Raw genomic sequence first — 25,380 nt, 5'->3', positions numbered from 1 at the left:
CGAAACCCTGGCATTGTTGCAGTGTCCTTGTTTGATATTGTAGCGCATCCCCTCATAGGGCCCAATGGTGGGTGGGGTCAGTGGCCACCGAAATTTCCTGTTTTTTATTATGGATCCTCCAAATAAAAATTTAAATGAAATAGTGAAAAAACAGTCTATAGGTAAATGACCACGTCTTGAAGATTCTGAGAAGCAATCTTCAACATCTGTAACACCTATTGTACTTCATTTTCTTATCCTAAATTCTCTTTCAAACAAACCTTGAGAACAAATGTCTCCCTTTTTCATTCAGAAGGGACTAGAGGGACTTGCTGCCTCTCTAAAGTCAGTAAAGAAGCTTCAATCTGGTGACATATTGGCAGAAACATCCACATCTCAACACAGTGAACTCCTCTTGCATTCAAAGGCAACTGGGGATATACCTATTGAGGTTACACCTCATGCTGCTTTGAATTCATCGTGAGGAGTTATTGTTGAGAGGGATTTGAAGAACATCCCCAAGTCGGAGATTCTCGCTGATTTCTCCATTCAAGGAGTTTCTGCAGTGAGGCGTATCTCCACTCGCAAAGATGGAATTATGATGCCGACCTGTATCCTCATTCTGATATTTACATCATCACGTCCACTTGTCATCATCAAGGCATGTTATTTTAATTGCAGGGTACGGCCATACATTATAAACCCTCTCCAATGTTTCCAGTGTCAGCGGTTCGGTCACTCAAAGACGTTATGTCGTGGTTCCTCAATGTGTGCTCATTGAGGTGGCAAGGACCATGATGTCTGAGTGTGAAACTTACCTTCATTGCATCAATTGCAATGGCTCTCACCTATTTTACATTTGTTCTTGCTCTAAATGGTTGGAAGAAAAAGAGTTGCAGTGTTTGAAAACGATACATAACATCACTTATCCTAAGGCTCGAAAATTGCTGTCCACCACCTCATATCATAAGTATGCTGCTTCACTTCATTCCACTACTACAGTGGGAGTGCAGACAGATCTCTCTGTGCCTCCAAAAGAATCGTTCTGAAAACAAATGAAAAGTCTTTTGGCCTCCGTGGTTAAAAACGTTGATGAATCAACTTCAACACTCATCTCTGTCCATTACATACGTTCCAACAAATCCCAAGATCCACTTTTTTTGGTTCTAGGTACAGGCATTTCCTTGGGTACATCTTCTCCCACTCAAGATGCAAAGCAGTTATTTGTTCATGTCCTCAGTCACTGGAATCTACTTCCAACAGCAAAGAGCTGCTCAATTGACTCAGGGCAGGATCCATGGAGGTCGATAGACCTCCCTCGAATAAAGACTGTAAAGAAGAAAGATGTGGTTATAAACAGAAGGGTTCTCCGCCCAATGGGCCATTTTTATTTACCTGTGGGCCATTGGAGGGAGGTTTATCGACCTCCATGGATCCTGCCCTGAGTCAATTGAGCAGCTCTTTGCTGTTGGAAGTAGATTCCAGTGACTGTAAGGAAAGACATACAGAAATCATTTCTGAAATCTCCTGATACAGTCACCTTTCAGCAGTTTTCTTTGTACAGAAATGACAGGCTGTGTGATGGACGAGTGCATGGAGGGGTGGCAATGTTGGTTGATCAGCATGTGCCCACCCTGTGTTTGTCACTTGACACACCCTTGGAGGCCATAGCCATCCATGTTTCCTTGGGTCATACCATCACTGTCTGTTCTCTCTACCTGTCACCTGGAGAGACATATGATCAATCAGACATTGATGCTCTCATTGAACAGTTGCTGTCTCCCTTTTTTAATCCTTGGGGACTTGAATGGACATCATTTCCTCTGGGGAAGTGCTGATATTGATAGGAAGGGTTGCTTTGTAGAGTTTATGCTCTCTGATCACAACCTTACTCTTTTTGATACTGGTTCTACTTATTTTCATGCACCTAGTCAGTGCTTTACTGGTACTGATCTCAGTTTGTTCCCCTTCACTGTTCTCCCATTTCTCATGGAGGGTTGGCAATAATCCACGAGGCAGTGATAATTTTCCTATCATTTTGAGAGAGACTGGCCACGGTCAATGCCACCTGACCCACGTGCGCCGGTGGAAGTTGGATCATTCAAACTGACCTTCTTTCACTGCTCTTGCAGAACTTGATCCTGCCATTATCTGTAATCCATCAATAGACAACTGTGTGGCAGCAGTAACTGACTATATTTTACAGGCAGCTGCTCAATGTATTCCTAAAATCTCTACATGTTTTCCACAATATCCTTGTCTGTGGTGGAATCCTGCCTGCCACGTGGCGCGTGGAAGGCTCAGAAACGGGCCTGTGATGCATTTCGTAGATATCCCACACTTTCAAACCGCATCACTTTCCAGCAGGCCCGTGCACATGCTCGGTGGGCAAGACATGAAAGCTAGAAGGAATCTTGGATTAAGTTCACAAGCAGCGTATCTTCTACCACCAGTTCCAAAGTCATATGGGACAAGATTCAAAAGGTCAGCAGGCAATATTATTCTGTCTCCCTCTTGATCTTGCTCTCTGGCCAGGAAGTAGCTGATACCCTGAGCATTGCCAATACTATAGGTGAAAGCTTTTGCCAGGTATATAGCACTTCTGCTTCTTCCTTCACCTTCTTAGCCATCAAGACTCAGGCAGAACAATCTCTTCTTTCCTTTCCAGCTGATTGTCTCTATGACTATAATTGTCCCTTTACACTGGTGGAACTCAAACTGGCCCTTCATCGGTCTGGCAGTACATCGGTTGGACCTAATGATGTACACTGTGACATGCTGCACCATCTATCTTCTGCTTCTCTTGCTATTTTTCTGATTATTTTTAACCAGATCTGGCAGGAGAATGTTTTTTTCCTGATGTCTGGCACCAGGCTAGTGTTCTGCCTTTCTCCAAGCCAGTGAAGGATCCCAAGATTCCTTCCAACTACTGTCCAATTGCTTTGATGAGCTGCCTATGTAAGACCTTAGAGAGGAAGGTTAATGCTTGTCTTGTTTGGTTCCATGAATCAAACGACCTTCTCTCGCCCACCCAGTGTGGGTTCCTACAACAGTGCTCCACCAAGGACCACCTGATTCGACTTGAAACGTAAATCAGAGAAGCCTTTCTCAAATGACATCTTGTATCAATATTCTTTGACATTGAGAAGACTTATGATACAACATGGAGGTATGGCATTTTGCGAGACCTCCATGTATTTGGGTTTTGTGGCCATTTGCTCATTTTTTATTGGATAGGAGATTCCACGTTTGTGTGGGTTCGACACATTCCCCGTTCTTTTCTACAGGAGCTTGGAGTCCCTTATGGCTGTGTTTTGAGTGTCACACTTTTCAGTATAAAAATTAATGCCATCACTGAACAACTCCCTCTCACTGTTGGAAATGTGCTCTATGTCGACGACTTTCACATCTCATGTCAGTCGTCGAACATGATGTATATTGAGCTGCAGCTACAGACTGCTCTCAGTCGTTTACTGAAGTGAACCCCAACAAACAGCTTTAACTTCTCTTTATCTAAAACTGTTTGCATGCACTTTTGCTGCCAACAGAGTATTCACCTTGATCTTGAACTCTGTATCTGTGAAGTTGTGCTGACTGTGGTACCTGAGACTAAGTTCTTGGGGCTTATCTTTGAACGTAAGCTGACCTTTATACCACACATCAATCAGCTTCAGATCAAATGTACAAGAGCGCTGAACATCCTCTGTGTCCTCTCTTCTACCACCTGGGAAGCAGATCAGTGTTTTGTGCTAAAAATATATTGTGCTCTTATTCGATCGAAAGTTGACTATGGATCACTGGCCTATGGCTCTGCCAGAACCTCGGCCTTAAAGATGCTTGATCCCATTCATCATCAAGGACTTTGGCTCTGTGCCAGCTGGCAGTCAACTTGGAGTGAGCAATGTAAAAACAAACTTTACCAAATAAAACCTTATATTGTACTTTGGCCTCCTTGCTTCCATAAGGATCGGAAAGAGGAAGTTGTTCTAACTAGACTATGCATTGGTCAGAGTTTTTAATTCATGATTTTCTTTTATCTGGAACTGATGCACCAATGTGTAGTCTGTGTAATTCTCAGGTCACAATAAGCCACATTTTACTTTTTTGCTCTTGTTACGATTCTCAACGACGACACCATTTTAAATGTGTTCTGTCCCAAGGTTTGTCCATAATGTCAGACAGTGTTATTGGTGATGGTGACACTGTCTACTTTTGGAATGTTTTTTAGTTTTTAAAGGCTATTAATCTTTTAAATGACATTTAGGTTTTTTAATTTATACATTAGACTGTTTTTAATGTGATTCCCTTTTAAAAATCAGTCTTTGATTTGAATATAGAAAATGGCTGTAACATCAAATACCTTGAAACCAGGACTGGAAAGACCAACTTCAGGTGACAAATGCTGCTGTTTGAACTACCCGTTAGTCATCCTGGAGAGTTATTTTTAAAATTTTCTTAGAAGTCTTTTAAAGCTTTTAGTACTTTTTGAAAATGGCCATAATGTCAAATAACTCGGATCCAGGACTGGAAAGGCCAACTTCAGGTGACTGACGGTGGTTTTTGTACTTACCTGTTAATCTTTCTGGCGAGTTATGATAATTACAGTTATGCTACAGAAAGTCCTTTACAACTTGTATTATTGTAGTTTTTCTCTTAACATTGTAGACTAGATGTAAACATTAGTTTTGTGTTTTTTAAAACTTTGTTTTGTTTTACCTTAATTTCCTTTTATGAATTTTACTAAATTTACTTTAATTTTAACTTTTCACCAGATGTTTGGTGCAGATGGCCTAGCTACTTTGTGCCATAAAACACCAAATCAACTAACCACCTAATTATAATTTATATATCTCTAATTTATCTACCTTTTTGTTTAACTCATATGGCTCTTAGGACCTATGAATAGAAGGTACCTAGGCCCCACTATTGTCTTGATCTGGCACTGGTGAGAGGTCTAGCAGTACCTCAATCTTAAGTGATCTAGGTGACAGATCTAGTTGTATCTCAATCACACATGCCCTAGGAGACAATACTAATGGTACCCTAATCACAAGAGTGACCTGGTTGATGGGTCTAGTGATGTGGTACCTTGATTGCAAGTGACTTGGATGACAGTCTTAGAATGTGATGTTTGTTTGAAGTAACAGCATATTTTAGAATTAATAAACATTTTAATTTCTGATGGGAACCATTTTGAGTGATGTCAGTAGCTTTTAACCATTATTGAGATCAGAAAGTGAGATGATATATTCATGAGTGTTCGAAACATGTAACAATACGACTCTGAAAACAAGTCTGTAATCATTAATATCAATAGAAATATTTGTTTGGTCTGTAATGTTGAATTTAAATGTAATTGGGGTTTATCTCCATGTTTTCTCTTCTTTTAACAGAATTATCCAAAGTTACATTTTAAGAGAAGAATCAGGAGCACTAATTCCACAAATCATGGATCAAAACAAGGTGAGTCTCCCTAAGAATTCATTCTTATAAATTTTGTTTAATCACACTACTCCCTAATAAAATAAGATTACTCATAGTACTGAGAACTTTTACTGACTCGAACATTGCAGTGTTTTTATGTTAATCTGTGCATATAAGACATAAAAGATTGTGTGCTGAAATGCATGGCCATCAAGTGGGTGAGAAATTAAGACTAGTATTAAAGGATTAATACACAAGTATAATTTATGCTGAGTCAGAGTAATTTGAATTCCATGACTTTCACATATATAATATCGAATTAATTTTACGAACAGTAAAGAAATGCATTGAACTGTAATGAAACTGAATAAGTTGAGTTGAAACATAGAAAGAGTGTACTCATATAATATGATTTTAGTCATGTAGTGTGTTATACTGTATTCAGTTCATGTTTATAAATCTGACATAAATATACAATACGTATTTCTGCTTTTCACTTCATGTTAACTCTTTGCACATGAGCTCAGTCAAATTGACTGACTTTGTAACCATTTTGTACTCATTGCAGTTTCCATACTACAAGTTTTAATACAGCATGTGTATCTTTAAAACATGACAGACTCGGTAAACACGACTTTTGTACCCAAAAATTTAGATTTTTTAATTAAGTATTTTAAATAGAGATGTCTGTGAATTTATCGAGCAGTTTTGTTTACTAGTCTGAGTGCTGAGTGATTTTTCATGTTAAGATTCAAAATACTTTAATTCAGGGGTTCCCAACCTTTTGGCACTCGCGCAACCCCTTACCTAAAAGTTTGAAACCCATGTGACCCCCTACTTAGGGCTTACTATCAGCAGCTTAATTTTTATTTTATTTTCTGTGAAGGAGAGGGAAAGAAACATCTAAAAAATATTCTGTAATTATTTATAAGCAAATTAAATCACATTGGTCCAACCTGAATTCACAAAAAGAACATATATTTCTTAAAATAATATTAACATAGGTTTGAACAGCTATCCAACCCAGTTTGTGAGATGCCTGATGTTGCATTTCAGCAGCAAGCTTTGAAATTCGTGGCCGAGCGTTTGTTAGAGCCAGTCTCATGTCATCTCCAACATCCAATCTGTTCCTATTCTTTGTTTTTTATATTGACAAGAGTGGAAAATCCTGGCTCACACAAATAGGTAGAAGCAAATGGAACAAGGACACGTAAAGCTATCATGCTGACTTTGGAGTATGACTGATACATAGCGCACCAGAACTGAGTCACAGATTTCACCTTGAAGAGATCACGAGCTGAAGAGCCGTTCCTTAGATCCAGAAATTCATCTTGGATATCATCTGGGATGCTGGATACATCAAGTTCAGTACAAAATGGGTTCCTTATCAGGGCCTCCTGTTCCTGTGATAGCTCAGGGAAGTAACGCTCGACTTCCTTTTCTAGAAACTGAAGATGTTCGGTAATCTCATCCTTGAGGAACTGATCCAGTTGGATCTGAGACTCATTCGTCACTCTACAAAGTTTTTCAAACATAGCGATGTTTCCAAGATTGGTTTTCCGACGCCAGTTCTGCAGTTTGGAAACAAAGGCCCGAAGACTATCTTGAAAAAGGAGAACATGTGTTTCCCTTCCTTGAAGCTTCAGATTGAGCTTGTTCAGCTGGTCAAAATGTCGGCTAGATGCGCAACCCTTTTATTCCATGCTTCATCTTGAAGTGAGCTACAAGATCTTTCCTTTCTTGAGTCTCCAGGAATAGCTTTATTTCATCTTTCATTTCAAAGACACGATTAATAACGTTTCCTTTCGACAACCAATGTACTGCTGTGTAGAAGAGAAGGACTTCGTGGTCAGCATTCATGTCTTTGCATAGTTCTTTGAATAGGCGAGTGTTGAGTGCTTGAGTCTTCACATAATTTACAATTTTGATTACAGATTCAAGCACTTCCTGCAGAGAGGCAGGGAGAGTCTTACTGGCGAGAGCATATCGGTGAATCATGCAGTGGATGCCCTTTGCTTGAGGTGCTAGCTTCTTCACTCTCGACTGGAATCCTGATTTCGATCCCAGCATAGCCGGTGCCCCATCCGTACAAACCCACACACGTTTTCCCATTGAAGATCTTCGTCTTCAAAAAAAGTTGAAACTTTTTCCATGACATCATCAGCTTTTGTTGTGGTTTCAAGTGCACTGCAGAATAAGAATTCGTTTTTGATGTCACCTGAATTAATGTATCTCATGAAGACAAGCAACTGAGAACATGAACTTTCATCTGTTCACTCGTCGAGCTGAAAGGAGAACAAAGGGGAAGCCTTTATTTCAGTCAAAACCTGTTCCTTCACATCCATAAACATTTTAGAAATGCGCCTCTGTATGGTATTATTTGACAGGGATACTTGCTGCATCTTCTTTGCACTGGCTTCTCCAAGAATAAGATTTACTGCTTTGATCATGCAGGGTTTAAGAAGTGTTTCTCCAATCGTTTGAGGCTTTTTTTGTTTAGCAATTTCGAATGCAATCTCATATGAAGCTTCCACTACGGCTGCACTCTGCTGCTGAAACGACCCACTTCTATCGATTCTTTGGCTTTTAAGACACCGTTCATGCCGTTTGAAGAAATCCAAACCCTTCTTTGCGTGTTCTGGATGTTTCATCTCGAGATGACGCTTTAGTTTTGATGGTTTCATTGACTCTGCACTCAGGACAGCATGGCACAAAACACACTGTGGTTTCTCGATGCCGTCATTGGCGAGCACAGTGGTGAAACCAATGTTGAGGTAGCATTCTGAGTATCTGCGCCATTTAGCCATGGACACAACTCACCTCTACTGCTTACTTATCTCCTTGTTAAAATAAAATAAAAATGTTGAATAATGAACGCTTTGGCAAGTGTAGATCTTACACTGACTACTTGTGGGGGTTGCAGGTAGAGTAATGATGGGGTAAGTATTGGGAGGGAAGGGAGCGTGGCAAGTCGCGCGATTCGTCATCCACCAATCAGCAACGGACATGTGACTCACATGTCGACAGCGAGCACACACACACACACTTAATCACAGCTAAGCAGACACACAAGCATACGTACATGCACGTGCACTCACATACTCGCTACTCACTAGTACACACATACATACAGTTACAGACATGTGCACATTCACACAGGCACATTCACTCACAGGCACGCATACATACACCCATAATATCACCTAATGAAATTGAACTAACGTAGCACACGTTCGGTGCTTTGCACCGAAACAAAAAAAATGTAAGAGCATGAAAATGTAATTGATGAAATAAAATTAATGTTATCCCAAGCTACTTCTAACAAGGCTACGCGACTCCCCTGCCAAGGCTTTGCGACCCCCCTGCCAAGGCTTCGTGACCCCCTGGGGAGTCGCAACCCATCGGTTGGGAACCCCTGCTCTAACACTAATTGTATGACCATAAAGAATACTTTACTTTGAGTTTGAGAGACCTTGGAACGCAGACTGCTGATTTCGTTCGGGTGTCTTTAAATTGTTACCGTCGAACCCATTAGAATCCTTTCACTTCTCTTCAGTACATTTCTGTTAACAAACAAATACCTAACTGTTAGAACACGGTGTAGATAAAGTCTTTCTTCCCAGGGGGTCGCGACCCACCGGTTGGGAACCCCTGCTTTAATTCATTTAAAAATTTGCAAATTTCACTTGAATAATCTCTGAAACCTCCTAAATACGTGTCAGTTGTTTGTTTTTTAGCAAAACAATATATATATATATATATATTATCTTTTTTTTTTTTTCTCAGGTTTCATTAATTTGACTTGTCTCAAAATCACTGGAAAAGTTATTTTATTTCTAGAATTACTTCAGATCATAATGTGAAACTATATATGTTTATCCTAAATAGTTTATATATCTGTTTATACTTAAATTTTATTGTTTTATTGCCCTTTGAATGATGTCTAAATTAATATTCCCACCATAAAATTTGTAAATTAATTAGCAAATATGGTGCTCATTTTACCCCATTGAATTATGTAATGCACTGGCTACTTTATGTAATATTTTAAAAAAGTTCCTAATTTTAAATTTTAATTACTTATATATTAATAAATAAAGAATAGTCATGAAAAACAAAAAATAAATACATGTGTGTTTGTTGTTTTTCCTATCAACTGTTGATGAAACTTAACCCTACATTTTTATACTAATGGTACTATTGCACTAAATTTTTTAATGTAGTTAAATAATGTACCAAGCAACAGAGGATAACAACAAGCACTTAGTATTCATGATAATTTGAGAACACTGAATGTCTTATTTCTTTTGATTAATATTTATGATTTAGTTACAGTACTGCTATGAAATACTGTATTATGTGGTAACTTAATAAGAGCTTAGGTGTTATTAAATCTTTGTTTTCATACATATACAAAGTCAGATGATAAATGTAAGTCACAGTTGTTATGAATATGATATCACATGACAATTCAAAAATTATGAATTATGTAAAGTTACTTAATATCTTGGGATCTTTTTCTAGCATGCATCTGGAAAAAAGGGAAAGGTAATTCACATGTTTAAGTTTTTTAAGTAATTTTCTATTTGGACTTCATTTATAAAACATTGTTTTTGGAATATAATTTGAAACATAAAGAAATAGTTTGAGTTGGTCTTGGAAAATCATTGGGTCATCTTTGAGTTTTCTGGCAAGTCTTATCATGCCAGGATAGTTGGAACTGTTGTCACATTGCAATTAGAATTATCATGTTTGTAACTTTAGATTACTGTATAGCATAATAAATCCACAAAATTAATAATACAACATGCCAAGTATTGAATGAGTTATTAAGAATAAATCATGTGAGGTGTCATCTGATTAAACAAGACAACTGTTCCAAAGTGAGTTCACAGTAGTGCAAGCTTGTGTTGGAATGTCCATAGGTAAAATAGTCTTGGTTCCAGAGATGCACGTTTTATGTATGTTGTTGGTCACTGAAGTTCTTTGCTGGTAATTTTTTAGATTCATCATTTTTCAGCATTTTTTGTTTGTATTGCACACACTTCATAACTGTCAGCATGTCCACAGTTAGGTTGTAATACTTTCAAGTATCACAACCTTGCTTACACTGTATATCAGGTTGGGTTAATCCACATTTCTACTCAACATTGAAATCAAAATGGTGTGCATTCATCTAGACACTTATTAGCACTACTTATAAATTTCACATTAGTGGAGTACTTTCTGTGTTACTATGTTTACCAGCAGAAAACCAGCCTTGGGAGAATTTTAAAAAAAATTGTTTATTAGTCAATATAAAAATATATGGAACTCATCAAATACTTGCACAAATATATAATTACTACAATTCTGAAAAAATAGTGACACGAAGTTATTTGCACAAGATATAGCCATTGTTGACCACTGTGACTGTATGAGTACTAATTATATATGCTCTCTACAGTGATTGGTGCAGAAGATATTGTTCAACCTATCAGCATGCTTTAAACACTTTGGAAGTATATATCTTATAATTGTGGTGCAAAGTACGGTGCTAATTTAGTATTATTATGCTAAATACTAGTTTAATTTTAGTTGCACGTTTTTTTCATGATGAGTATGGACATATTTATATGTTTTGATTACTGTTATACAAATATACATAAAAACACAATATATGTGAGTACAATAGATCAAAGCCACAGGCCAGGATACACCACTGTTTTGATTGTTTACTTTTTGCTACCAATGGCTTTAGTAATAAAATTAATTGCTCAATATACAGTGATCTAATTCTTACACAGGTTGAAATTTATAAAATATGTGATTGAAAACCATGTATTAAATTTTGCTGCATTCAAAAAAAAAAGATCATAAAGCACTAATTGCTCTCAACTAACATTAATAGGAACTTGATAAGAAGCACATTAGTAACTTAAGAGTTACATTAGTACATAAAAAAAACTGTATATCTGTATGTTGTATGTCATACAAACAAGGGATAAGCCATCTTGGGTATTCTTTTTTAACTAAATAAACCAACAGCCTCAGCACATTGTTAACATTTATGGAAAAAACCAAGACATGAAAATTTACTTTGGCAATATTTACTTAACATTAATATTGTATCAGCTTAGAAATTATCAGTTACTGGCTGAAGACTTCAGAGAACTTGAAAAAAAGAATATTTGGTAATTAGCTGGCCAATCACATTAAAATACATCTTCTGTTGTTTTCTTTTTTTATAAAATATGGCATGGATGCTTGTTGTCATTAATTTCTGGACGTAATAGGAGTAGGTTTCAAGATCCATGCCTGACATAGATACAAGCTGTATTTTTAAATATATTTATTATTGTATAGATGATTTAATGTTATTATGTGTCATACTTAATTATAGGAAGTGTCTCTGACTAGAATTAAAATATTATTGAAAGATTAACTAACAAAACTGTTATTACTGTGCACTTACAGATAGAACTATCAAAAAGGGGAGGCATCATGGCATCTGTTTATAGTTCCCATCCTTCAGATTCCCATATGACGTTGGATCTGTCCTTGGAAATAAACCAGAAGCTACAAGCTGTTCTGGAAGATACCTTACTCAAGAACATTACTTTGAAGGTTATATATTGTTTATGAACTAGTGTAATCTACGTATTCAAGGCTACAATAATTGTACTTTTATTATCTGTAATTAAGAATACTGCAGAGTTGTACATAAATATGGTAAAGGTTATAAAATTAAAAAGAACTTTAGAACATACTATATTTTATAAAAAAAATTGTGTTGTTACTAATTTTAGCATGGATGTTTTGATGCTAAGCATGTTTTTAACATGTCTTCTGATAACATGTTAGTCAGCACAGCTTCAATGATGTCAGACCTTTTCAAAATTCCTCTGATGGCACAAATGGCAGTTGATAGTTCAGTTTAAACTGACTCTAGATAGTAGTACAACATGGCAAAGTTTTAAACCTTCAATAGGTTTGTCTCTGTACTTTTCTGTTTTATGTTTGATGGCTTAAATCCTTTGTGGTAAGAAATTGTATTATATATGTTACCATTTTTATTGCATCTTTGCTGTTCAGTGGTCCTTGTGTGGATGGTTCAGTGGTTAGTATCAGACTGTAGATCTGCAAGTCCTTAGTATCCTGCTACTGTAATAGGTAATCTCACTCTGCATGTTGGGACCATGAGTATTACAAGAGTGGTAGTCAAATTCTGCTGTTTGATTAGACAAGAATAGCCTATGTGTTTGCAGTGGGTGCTATTAACTAGCTGCATTTCTTCTAGTTTATTAGTTTTAAATTAGAAATGAGCAGATGGCCCTAGAGTAGCTTTGTGCACATATCCCAAAACATAAAAGGCAATTTTTGTGAATGAGTTCTTTCTGTTGACGTTCTCTCTATATTGTAAATGTACATTGCAGATGTTTTTTTTAAATCTTCTACTGTGGACGTGTTAGATGTTAGTCTATTTCTAATGGAAGGTCTCATTTTTGTGGTTTGTCAGAACTGATATAACTATACAAGTGTTTCAATAACACTTTTTTTCAGTATAAAAGAAAAATATTTTACAAACAAAGAAAAACCTTGATTATTTGCACAGTCTTTTTAATATAGTATATTGTTAAATATACGTTTAGTTTTCTTATTATACTAATGATGTAACGTTAATTCTCCCCACATTTTAAGAGAAAATTTACAAATGATGTGTTTAGCTTACCTTGTACCTTCTGAACTTTCTTGTCACTCACTTTGAAGGACGACTTAGTAAATTCTTTTGAATATGATTTGTATAATGTGAAGGCAAATGTTTTACCCTGAAGGTATGAGCTAATGTGAATTAATTTTGTATGTTTTATAACACCAGTGGTCATTCTATACAATGATAAGTGTCATTGTAAATTAGAACAGTTTGTTGCTTTATTTACACACAAGCATGCTTTAGTTATTGTAAAATTCCAATTTTTTAGGGACAGAACACACAAGTCTTCCAGATAAATGTTCAAGTCTTGGAAATTGAGGAAAAATATGTAGAAATGTTGCAAAACATCTAATTATATGCATGGAAAAAATATGATGTACAGATGTTGTTTATTTGTGTTATGATTACTTAAAGTAATTATAATAGTGTTACTGTGATATTGAAGCTGGAAATCAATAACCGATAACTCTATTGATTAAAATGCAATAATGTACTGCATGATCGAAGAGCTGCTGTCCATATTTGTGGCAATGTGTCCTTGTGAACTTATCCTTACACATCTTCAGCATACCAGTGGAACAACATTTATATAGATTACTTTTGAGATAAGAGAAGCAAGGTTATTTTGAAAGAAAACAAGATTACTGGCTTCATCTGTCTGACTAATTACCTCCTCACTGAAGGTAATGGAGGTCATGGCTTTAATTCCTGCCTGTGTGTGTGTGTTTGTCAGCAAGGTTTCTCAAAAATGGCTGAATGATCTGTCTAAAATAATTTGAGTTTGTTGATAACAAAGGACTTGTACTTTTTTGTACTTTGAGGGCCGAATGTGATCAACACTGCATGGTAGAGGTATGTGCTTTATTGAGTACCCCCCTTAGTTATAAATGTCACATTTATATCTATCAGTTTTGATAGAGGTGTGTGCTCTACTCCCTTAGTTATAAATGTTTTGGTAGAGGTGTGTGCTCTACTCCCTTAGTTATAAATGTTTTGATAGAGGTGTGTGCTTTACTCCCTTAGTTATAAATGTTTTGATAGAGGTGTGTGCTTTACTCCCTTAGTTATAAATGTTTTGATAGAGGTGTGTGCTCTACTCCCTTAGTTATAAATGTTTTGATAGAGGTGTGTGCTTTACTCCCTTAGTTATAAATGTTTTGATAGAGGTGTGTGCTTTACTCCCTTAGTTATAAATGTTTTGATAGAGGTGTGTGCTCTACTCCCTTAGTTATAAATGTTTTGATAGAGGTGTGTGCTCTACTCCCTTAGTTATAAATGTTTTGATAGAGGTGTGTGCTCTACTCCCTTAGTTATAAATGTTTTGATAGAGGTGTGTGCTCTACTCCCTTAGTTATAAATGTTTTGATAGAGGTGTGTGCTCTACTCCTTTAGTTATAAATGTTTTGATAGAGGTGTGTGCTCTACTGACAGACATTGTGTGTCATTTAATGACATCTTGTTCCATTAATATGACAAAATGAAATAGAGAAATTATAGATTGGTGAAGAATATTTCTGTTTTCAATGATGTTTCAGAATGGACTCATAACCACATTGTTGTAAATCTTGGTAATTGTTACACAGTCTAGAGTGAAGGTAGAACCATCAGTGAATAAGTTAAAGATCACAAATTTATCCATTAAGATATTGTTGTTGAGTGAAGAAAGTTTTATATCTTCAGTTGCAGTTCAAACTGAAACAAGAAATGAAACTCAACAGTTAATTATGTTATAAAAATGTTAATATTCAGTTAGAATAAACAGATGTTTCCAGGGGAACACTAACTATAGCCTCTAGACACAAAATTATTTAAGGACATGACATATTATCAAGCAGAATATGGACCACCTTAAACTGTGATGTTTTTCTGTATGAGGAAACAAAATGTTGGTGAAAGTTAGTATGAAAAGGGAAAAGCTATTGGAAATTTATAAGTGGTAAAAGTATATGAGAATCTAAGTAAGGTTCAGCTGGTACACAATTGTATACAATGTTGTTTCTTTAAATATTGAGTAAAATGATGCAGTTGAAGTCAACAAAAATGGACTAAAATACTAAGTAATCCTGGTTGAATAACCCTAAAAGTGTAATGTTTTGGTTTATAAGCAGATTCTGAGTGAATTGAGATCAGCCATATTTTAAAAATAATCTCTCTTCTTAGGGTGTACAAAACAAGTGTGAGTATACAATATGCATGCTTCTCCGTTATGATGATTTAGTTGATAGATGTCCACATCTTATGTCATGACATGAAGTTGTACTGATGTGAAACTTTTGTGTCATAAAATACATAATGTTATACTTCTGTGGTTTATATTCGTGTAGCACGATGCTTTCATTGTGTTTCCATTTGTTTTGCCATGGCACGAGGAAGTTACACTGGAATGGAACTTTTAGGTCATTAAAAAGCACAAACTCTTATGTACACACACATGAATCCTATTGGTCAAGTAATAATGTAGTCTAACTTGAACATTTTCATAATTGTCTTCAGTGTTATTTTTTACTTCTTATTGTGAGTTGATAAATTAAATGTTTTGGAAGTTAACTTGTTCTTAAACATTTAAACTTCATTCAGTTGTGAATGCTTTGAAAATCTATAATTGTAACTACATTGTTTTTCAGTTTGGAAAGAGCAAAGTTTGAATATATTGTATTATTTACTTAAAATTATTTAAGTTACATCATTTGTGTGGTTTACTTTTAAAACTGGTAATTTCAGAGCACTGGTTCTCTACATTTGGTTTTCTTATGGACCCTTTCATAAACCAGAGACAACCTTGCAGCTCCCCTACTCTTGTCAGTCTTTGAAATCTGACCGTACAACATATAATCAGTGATACTATCATAAATTAGTAGGTTTATGAAATTAACAAGTAAAACAGTTTTTGCATAATTGAACAATTTTTTTAACTGTTATATAAAAAATTAGTCCCAGCCATTGTGGATCACAGGTAAAGAATGATGGCTTTAAAGTGTCTGTACACAGTTCTTTTGTTTATTATTTTCTTCTGGAAACAAATCAGATACTTTACTTGATATGAAACTAATGTTTCTTAAGCATCCAAGAATATCAAAATATCTTTTTAGTTGATAAGTGTTACTATCATATTCAAAGCAATTTTTACTTTACGGAAATAGGAAAACATCAATACCTTGGGAGAGGAAATAGCTCGAATGTCCAAGGAATACCGAGAACTTCAGAGTCAAGTCCAACGTAACAAACATTTAACTAAATGATCTAATTTGTAATTTCTGCTTCAATTCTTCCAGTTCAATTGCGATGGATAAATGTATTTTTGTATATTAAATTTGGCCTTACTGTTTTGCCCTGTCCTATCAAATACAGTTATTGTAGTCTTAAAGTTGTACATTATTACTGTCTTTATTACTAACAAAGACTTCTGCCTCAGTGTATAATTTACAATTATTGTATAAGAATAGTGTGATTCTAACTGTATTTGTAATTATGTTTAAGTATATTGTATATGTATAAATGCTTGTACTACACTGTAATTGTTAATTAATATCATTCTTTTGATTAGATATTCTGTTTTTGATGCTACTTCTTGCTTTATAACATGTTAAGCATGTTTTTTGCTGTACAAGTCAATGTATGCTAGGTGTATAATCTTTTCTTATTTTTTGTCACAACCATTAATCCTCCTTTCAGTTTGTAAACAGTAAAACTGGGGAAAATTGCTGTTTAGAACTTCAATACTTTTTATTAATAGTACAAACAGACATTAAGTTTTTTGTTTTTTTTGTTTCAAAACACATTAGATTGAATTAAAAACTGAGGAAAACAAGACAGTTGTACACGACCATGGTTTCATTGTAGCAAAACCACGGTCGTGAATAAACAATTTACTTGTGCAATGTACTGTTGTCTTGTTTTTTCTCAGTTTTGTAATTATGGAGTCTCAACAAGTACTGACATATTCTAGTATCAATTATTTAATTTTTAAATCTTTGGTGTAAATAATTTTTTAATTGATAAAAGTTATAATACTTTAGTCTTAATACTTCCTCAAGTCTAATGTTATGGAAAATTTTTTGAAGTAAATATAACAAAATCAAGGAGGAAAAAAACACAACAGAAGGATAATAATAACTTGATTCTGTTTTTATAATAGCTGGAGAAAAGTGAATAAAATATGTGAACCAGTCATGGTCAGCTAAACGAAAGAATGTAAAGGAAAGTACAAAAGATGAAACATTTATCTGAGTGAGATTCGTCTGTAGTTAGTCTTGTAAAATCTTGAGGAACTGTGGTTATTTTCTTGGATTACATGAGAAAAAGATAAAACAAACAAAAAAGCAGAGCAGAACATTAAAAACGGCCAAACCGTGGATGAATGTCCGAGGCCTTATACTTAGATTTCCCCAAATGCAGTAGTGTGTTTGAAGGCTTCTATACAGTTATTTATTTTGGGGCAAGAATTACCTTGACATTCTGGAAGTTGTACAGTGGACTACGTTTTGTTGTTTAAAAAAAAAGGTCATTTGAATTTTCATGACGTGACAAATATACTGTAATGTGAATTGTATTGTGTACATGTGAATGTCAGTGTACAACAGCATTTGTAAATTACTTTGTTGTATCAGCTTAGATATTACAATGTATAATGTTTAAAAATCTCACTTCCAGTGTCTTCTTTTCTTTAGAACTTTCTTGTCACTTATTATTGTTATTGAATGTTATGTTTAAACACAAGAATAGGGACTTATCACTTATTATTGTTATTGATTGTTAGGTTTAAAGACAAGAATAGGGACTTGTACTTTTGATTGAAATTATTTTATATAGTATTTTATTTATATAATTTCATAAGAGTTCATGTTGTGGTAATTTTTGCATTTAGCTTGAACTTGTGTTTTTGATGAAACAGTTTTTGGGCTATTAGATGTGATTTAAGAAACAACCTTAGAATACAGTTTGTATCATTTGGTAGGTGAGTAACAATATGTATGTTATTTTTTAAGTTTCCATAGATGTATACAACAAAGCCAAAAATAAAGCTTTAAATTTTGAAAGTATTACAATCAAAATTAAAAGTATGGTAAAGCACCTCAAAATGTGTTGAACTGTGTATTTCAAACTTCATTGCTCTTAACTTATATTAATTTAAAAGGTTCTATTTAATGTAAAAGATTAAACTATGGACTCACATGTTTCATACATCTTAAAAGATGAGTAATATATAATCTTGTTTAAATGAGCATACAATTTTCTCAATTACACATTTATTCAGTGTAATTGATTAGTAACATGGAAGAAATTCTGAAATCAATAAATTTCTAATTTTATTTGAAGTATATTTCATCATTATTCTCGTATTTAAAGTTACATTTTAAAATTCAGGGTTAAAACCTCTTGTAATTCAACATTGAACTTTGCAGCAAACCACTGAGAGTGCTGTGATTAATGCATAAAAAATATAGTTTTTGTTTTCTCCTAAGAAATTCTACTGTTATCTTGTATTTGGCATTATTTATTTGATAGTATGTAGTTATATGTGGTGATATGATTTGGGTAATATATTTTATTTTTTACAGTGATGTAGATTTTTGCAACATGAAAAAATGTGTTTCTAAGAGTTACATTGGCCTTGGACATAGACCAAGCAAGTGTTGTTTTTAATGAAACTTAGTACATACAAATATCCTGAATGGGAAGATTTTATTCTGAAAAAATTACCGTGTAAAGAATGGAAACTAAAATCTGTTATTTTCACCTAGTAATCAACAGGTTTACATATTTTTAACATGCATATTTGTTTCCTGTTGTTTTTTTTGTACTGGACATTAAACATTGATGTCACAGGAACAATTACTTTATAAAATGTTGTTTTCTGTTGCATCCTTCTACCACTTCCCCTCTGCTTTTTTTTTACAAGAAGTAATTTATACCTTTTGTGCCTTATTTCAAGGTACAGCTTACTACTTTTATACTTGTACACAGTGAAATTTCTGTTGCTTAACGTGTGTAACATATCCTTTTTGTGTAATTTTGTTGCAATGATTGATACAACCAGGTATGCTGTCAGTAATTGTAACTTTATTGTATACTTGTGATATAAATAAAGCTCTACTTACTCATACACTGAGCAAGATATTTGTTCTGATGATTTTGTAAATTATTTAATTTGAAAGTCAGCCTGACGTGGTCAGGTGGTTACAGCACTCGACTCGCAATCTGAAGATTCAAATCCCTGTTCCCCTACTAAACATGCCCACACTTTCAGCCTTGGGAACATCATGATATAAAGGTCAATCCCCCCTGTTTACTGGTGAAAGAATAGCCCAAGTGTTTGTTATGGGTGAAGAAGACTAGCTGCCTTCCATCTAGTCTTTTACTGCTAAATTATGAATGGCTGGCATAGGTAACCCTAGTGTAGCTATATGCAAAATTTAAAACTAGTAACTTGAAAATACTGTTATCTTGTCCATTAATCCACATAAGTAGTTTGTTTTCCTGGTCAGGAACTTGCACACTTAGTGCTAGTACAAATATATTTGGTTTACATAGACCTATGTATATTGTTGTGAGTGTGTGAACAACAAATATATGTAGCTACAGTATATTAAAATTGGAAGTTCAAAGAATTATTGAAAATCTCTTGGCTAAGAAACACATCACAGCATTTCCATTAACCTGTAAAATACTGGCAAGCTTTTTTCAAGAGTTTATCTGACTGGCTGAGAAACATCTGTGAGAAGCAGCTGTCTTGGTGCATCCGTATTAAGTCTGTCTTAATTTATGAAACGAAACATTTTTAAAAATTGTGTTGTCATTTTCACGTAATCTGTCTGAGCTCCCGTTTCTCTGTTTCTTGTGTTTTTAACATCAAAATAAGCTGCTGCGGTTAACAACTAGAAACATAAACTACACATAGTTAACAAACAATAATCTGTACTTCAAACACTAATTTCTTGATTTGCTGAAATATTAGTAAACTTGTCAGTCGTACCAGAGAGGCCCTTCCTCTTGGTTGATGACATTTTATAATCAATAGAAACAGGTTTTCCTCTTCATAAATCTTAAATGTTTTTGCTTAGTTTGTAGTTAGCAGAATGCATGTGGTGATCAAATTTCCATGCTCAAAACATAAAAGAAGACTCTTTGAACTATTTATAGCTTGCTTAGAAAGCTGGGTAAAACAGTAACTTTGAGGCATCCTATTCTAGTGACTGAATTATTTTGTGCTGTAAGATGCATATTTCAAAGGTACATGAATTAATTCTGAACATCCAAGTTTGTAAGACTCAATGAATATCTAATGTTTTACTTAAATAGAGAAGAGATTAAATACTTAAGTGATACAAATCCTTGTTTTTATATATATACATTTTATTTCTTCTTGTTAACCTCAGCATAATGGCTTATGGAATGGTTTATTTCAAGTATAAATGTTTAGTTTATAGTTCCATCATCTCTTGAAAAATTTGAGATCCAATTGGACTCGGGAGGTCACACCTTTTTGATTGACATATTTAATTCCATCCAGGGAAGAATTTCAAATGCCATGGCTATTGAGGATTCCCTCTTGTATTTTTTAATAAAAGTAATTGAGATATAAAAAATTATAAACTTCTCAAGCAAAATCAAACATTGAAAACTTCACAAGCTACAGAACTTAATCAACATCTACTATAATTTATTGTTTTGATGTATTGAACACTGTTCCAGTGGGTACAAAGTACAGCAATTAAACTACAAAGGTTAAAGTAAGTGGATGTGAAAAGTTTTTATATTAATATAAGAGATTATACAAATGAAATATGAAACTGTAAGATGGAAATAAGTATATTTTTGGCATGAAAATCACTCAGTAAAGGTTTTGGAAATTCACAGACAAATCTTTAGTAAAAATACTTTTTAGTTGTCAAATTTTTTTTGTACAAAACAAACTTGTAGTGTTTACTAAAAGCTAGGTAAATTTCATAAGATGCACACAATAAATGAACAGTTATACTAAACATTAGTTTGTATAGTTTCAGAGATAGGGTCAGCCAATCTGAAAGAGTCCATGGACATATTATTAATTAAAAATAGCACTGTTCAATGATTCATTTGTTTGTGTAATTTGTTTTCTTCATGACTACTTGTATTTGTAATGGTTTATTAAGAGACCACTTGGTGTTGGGTATTATTGTGTGTTTGATTTCCTAGTGGTTATTTGTAACAGAGTGGCTGGGTTAGTAAACAGAAAATGGCCAAAATCAAAGCATGGGCTAAAGAGATGTAGTCAGCATTCTTGTTATTGAAACTGAATTTTAAAATATTTAAATGTACATTTATATGTATAATGATTTCCTGGTTTGTATACGATTTTAATATAAGGTAATTACAGAACTTTCGAGATTCATACACCACGTGATATAAGGAAGTGAATTGGCTATGATAGAATAAGTGTCCAATAGGATACCCACATTCTTAATTAAATTATTATAAATGTTAGATTAAAAAATTTGATAGTGTTTGTTTTTCAATGTATATACAGGTATTAACTTCTATTTAGTTAAAAATGTGCAAAACATCATATGCAAGGATATTTTTATCAGAAGTAAAAAACAACATATTTCTAAAGCATATTTCTTTAATGTTTTATCACATGCAATTAGAATTAGAGCCAAAAATAAAAACAAGTCCACATGATATATGTAACGTCATTTCAAGGTCATATAATACAAGTTTTTATCAACATAAAATCACTTTTCTCTTTGAAGATATGTATAAACTAAAGATAAATTGATACTATTGTGTCACTCTCAACTTCTGTTGGTACTTGGGTGATAGGAAATAACTTCTACACGAATTATTCTTTAACACATCTGCACAAAATTTTAAAAAATCACACAATGAACACTCCAGTGCTGCTATAAGTTATTAAGTTTTGTGTTTTTAAAGTTGGTTGGTTGGCATTTATTGGTGTAAAGCAACTAGGCTATCCGTGCCAAACAAACTTGTGTTTATAAGAGCTTTGAATGTTCCTTACCCTTTTGAAGCCTATAAAATTTACATTACTTTTTAAAATTGTTTGGCCCATTCTGTTTATTCACAGATTACTGAAAGAAACATATCTACTCAAGATTGGTTTTATTTGCTTCAGTTCTTATTTTCCCAGGTCTTTTGTTATCATGAAATTTTATTTTCAAAAACTTTTTGCTGAGTTGGGATAAATGTCAAAACAAGTAGTTAAGGAGAGGATCCAATAAATTTATTGCTCTGAATACTTGGTTTTGGTGATTGTCTTGTAATGTTTAAGAACTATTTTTTACTGCTACATAAAATTAAGGGCAAACATAACAAAATATATTCAGTGATGTCGAGAAAACCCACTTGTAGAGAAATATATATGTAAAAATGGCTGGTTTGGGTTGAGAAAATTTTTTACGTAGAGGAGTGAACAATGTTTCGACCTTCTTTGGTCATCGTCAGGTTCACTTTGTTCAGCTATGCGAACCTGACAATGACCAAAGAAGGTAAAGGTTGTTCACTCCTCTACGTAAAAACTTTTCTCAACCTAAATGAGCCGTTTTCACATATACATAACAAAAGATATTGCTTGTTATTATAAAAACTATAATAATTATTTTTAAAATTTTGATTTAGTTTGTGCAATTGCATTTGATATGATCAAAATATGTGCTTGCTATGAAGTAAGATATGACTGTTAAAAGCTTGTTATAAGTGTAAGAAAAGGAAATGTTTCTCTTGAACCATACTTGTTATGAACATGGTGAGTCTTACAGATACTTTCTCTGGAGAACTTAGTTTACAAACACAGGACAGCATGAATACTGATTAGAATCAAAACGTGCAACATCTATTATCACTGGCCTTAATTTCTAAATTCAGTTTTTGATTGAATTTTAATTTTTTAAATATATTTCTCCTTATTTCTTTTTAAATTTGGGAAAATATACATTGTTATTTAGTATAACTGAAGCACCTTTGTTTCCATATTGAGGAAAAAAAGTAAAGTCTGACCAAATGTATGAGGGTGAATAAATCTAGCAAAATATGGCTGATGTTTGGTAAGACCATTATCGTAGCTTACTGAGAGATTGTTTTTCTTGATGATTTCTGTAGTTCCTAAACAGATTCTTTCAGTTTTAGTTTTGGGTTGGTGTAAAAGAGGACTTTCGTTCCAAAGTGTTTATGACTTGTTTTGTATCTGAAATTCACCTGTATGCATGTGACCTTGATGTTGTCTCTCATTTCTAAGGAACATGACATTTTTCTTATGTATTCCTTTTCACATTCACATGGGATACTCTGTTTGCCTTATTTCTGTTCCTTAGCTGGGGATTCTTTTGGGTTATGTAGTAGAGTGTTAATTTTATGTGATGGTTTGAATACAGTTTTTTACATCAATGCTCAAATTATTAAATAGGCTAATTACACTATGTAACAAAATTTTTACTTTTTCTTGTTCCTGAGCAGAAAGTGTTATTTTCCAATTGCTTATGCTTAAAGTAAATGGAAAAGACCTATTTTTCTCTTCAAACTTTGCTTTCGTGACCTGGGAGCACATAATGAAAACATGATGGGAGACTATATTTGGGGGCTTATATGTGAAAGTGATTTACATTACAGTCGCAAGTCTCAAAAAACTACGTCTGAACATTTTTGTATAACTTTAGTATAAATACATGTAAATCTTGATTCATATGTTGTTTTATTCAGATCTTATGTAAATGAAAATGTGTAAATTTGCTTGTTTTTACATAGAAAATAAGGTAATTTCTAAATTTCACTATCCAGCTCAAAAAAGCAAAGTTTAAAGGGAATAATGGCCATTTTCTGTACTTTTACAGCATAAGCAATTAAGAAATAACACATACTATCCAGGAACAAAATATGTGTTGTGTAGTATTATTTAGTTTATAATTTCTGGAATAAAAGGGAGGAAACAAAGCTGCTTATGTTTTTGATAAGTTAAAGTTATGGCTAATGCATTTCTGATGTTTAATAAAAGCTCTGTCTATGATGATTGGGTTGAAACTTCTAGATAGTACTATATTCTTTAAGTAGTTCAATTCAATTTGTAAGCCTTTGTGACTGCAAGTTGTATAGCATGTATTATGTAGGTGAAGTTGGAGGGTGTCTTTTGTGATAGGTGTGACAGAACGGGGTTTCCTGTATATACTGGTGTCACTTTATTAGTTTCCTTTCTTACATTTACATCTAAAAATGGGAGGCAACTGTTAGAATGTACTTTAGGTGTGGTAATTATGACTTGCATCTCAAGATGTTTAAGAATTCAATGAAATTATTTAGAGCATTAATGATAAAAGAACACAATATTATGTATAGCAGTTAGTAAATAAAAACAGTAAACAGAATAAACTGTTCTGACAGAGTTGCGATTTATGTTCAATCTCACATTTTCTTGTTATGAAGATGCAAAAACATGTCAAACTAGTTTCTCTAATATCAGAACTTCTTACAGTTTGGTTTACTGTACTTTCTCACTAAGTAGAGTATATTTTCCATGTTGCCATATCTTAACTAGATTTTTGATGTATTCTTTTAGAACAGATATGCAGAGGAGAATGGGAAGGGATGATATTGCTAATCCATTACTTTCTTTGTAAAACTGTAATATGTAAATAGGTGTCGTTTAAGTAATATTTTGTGAGGTTGATAAGGTGTTCTGTTACAGGATGGTATTCTAGTTTTACTCTCAGATGGTGTAAGACTTGTTCTGCAGGGTACTGTGGCAAATAGAGATTTTTTTTAATATTGAAAAATACTCAGATATCTTGGTTTAATTTGAAATATCTGACTCTTTTTACAAAGCCTAGAGTTTTTTGAGAAAATGGAGGTTAGTTTTAAGTGAAGGGTTTAGTCTCTTAAAATGGATTTTGTATCAGTAGGCCTGTGTTAGATGCTATAGGTCTTTAATAAATCTTATCTTTGCAAATTTTACAAAGGGCCTAAAAATGTGGGAGATACCAATGTGTGGGGATACAAAAAATTTTTTTACCTTTAGCAGTGAGAATAGGGTAACCTTTGATTACCTTTTTAATGTTTGAAAGAACCTTGTTGATAAGACCACTACTAAGTACAGTGTAAGATCTGTTACTTAGTATGGTGCTGACATCTGCCTTTCAAGGTGTTTTATCTGCAACTGTAGTATAACCACCTTCGTTAGTTCTTATTGTTGGATTATAATTCTTTCAAAGTGTTAACTTAATTTCTGTTTAGGTTTAATACTATAAGTGTAGAGTGGGTGCTAATTCTGATTTTTTCTACTTCATTAAGATTGAAAT

The 25,380-nt window shown here is 33.9% G+C and overlaps 1 protein-coding gene across 12 annotated transcripts in view; it reads left to right on the top strand.

Annotated features, from left to right (window-relative positions):
- LOC143257523 (coiled-coil domain-containing protein 186-like) overlaps positions 1-19,205 on the top strand; it is a 62,607-nt gene extending 43,402 nt beyond the window's left edge. For 7 of the 12 annotated variants that reach the window (XM_076516298.1, XM_076516302.1, XM_076516303.1 and 4 more), the window contains 4 exons: positions 5,373-5,442; positions 9,928-9,951; positions 11,860-12,009; positions 16,237-19,205. In XM_076516298.1, the coding sequence (XP_076372413.1) occupies positions 5,373-5,442; positions 9,928-9,951; positions 11,860-12,009; positions 16,237-16,335 (343 nt within the window). In that variant the 3' untranslated portion in view covers positions 16,336-19,205. The remainder of the gene's footprint in view (positions 1-5,372; positions 5,443-9,927; positions 9,952-11,859; positions 12,010-16,236) is intronic. The other 5 variants (XM_076516308.1, XM_076516305.1, XM_076516306.1 and 2 more) reach the window with 1 other exon arrangement.
- Positions 19,206-25,380: the final 6,175 nt, after the last annotated feature.

The sequence above is a fragment of the Tachypleus tridentatus genome, chromosome 7 (assembly GCF_004210375.1).
Source record: "Tachypleus tridentatus isolate NWPU-2018 chromosome 7, ASM421037v1, whole genome shotgun sequence".
NCBI lineage: Eukaryota > Metazoa > Arthropoda > Merostomata > Xiphosura > Limulidae > Tachypleus > Tachypleus tridentatus.
Note: the sequence above shows the minus strand (reverse complement) of the source record. Positions and strands in the feature narration are given on the sequence as shown.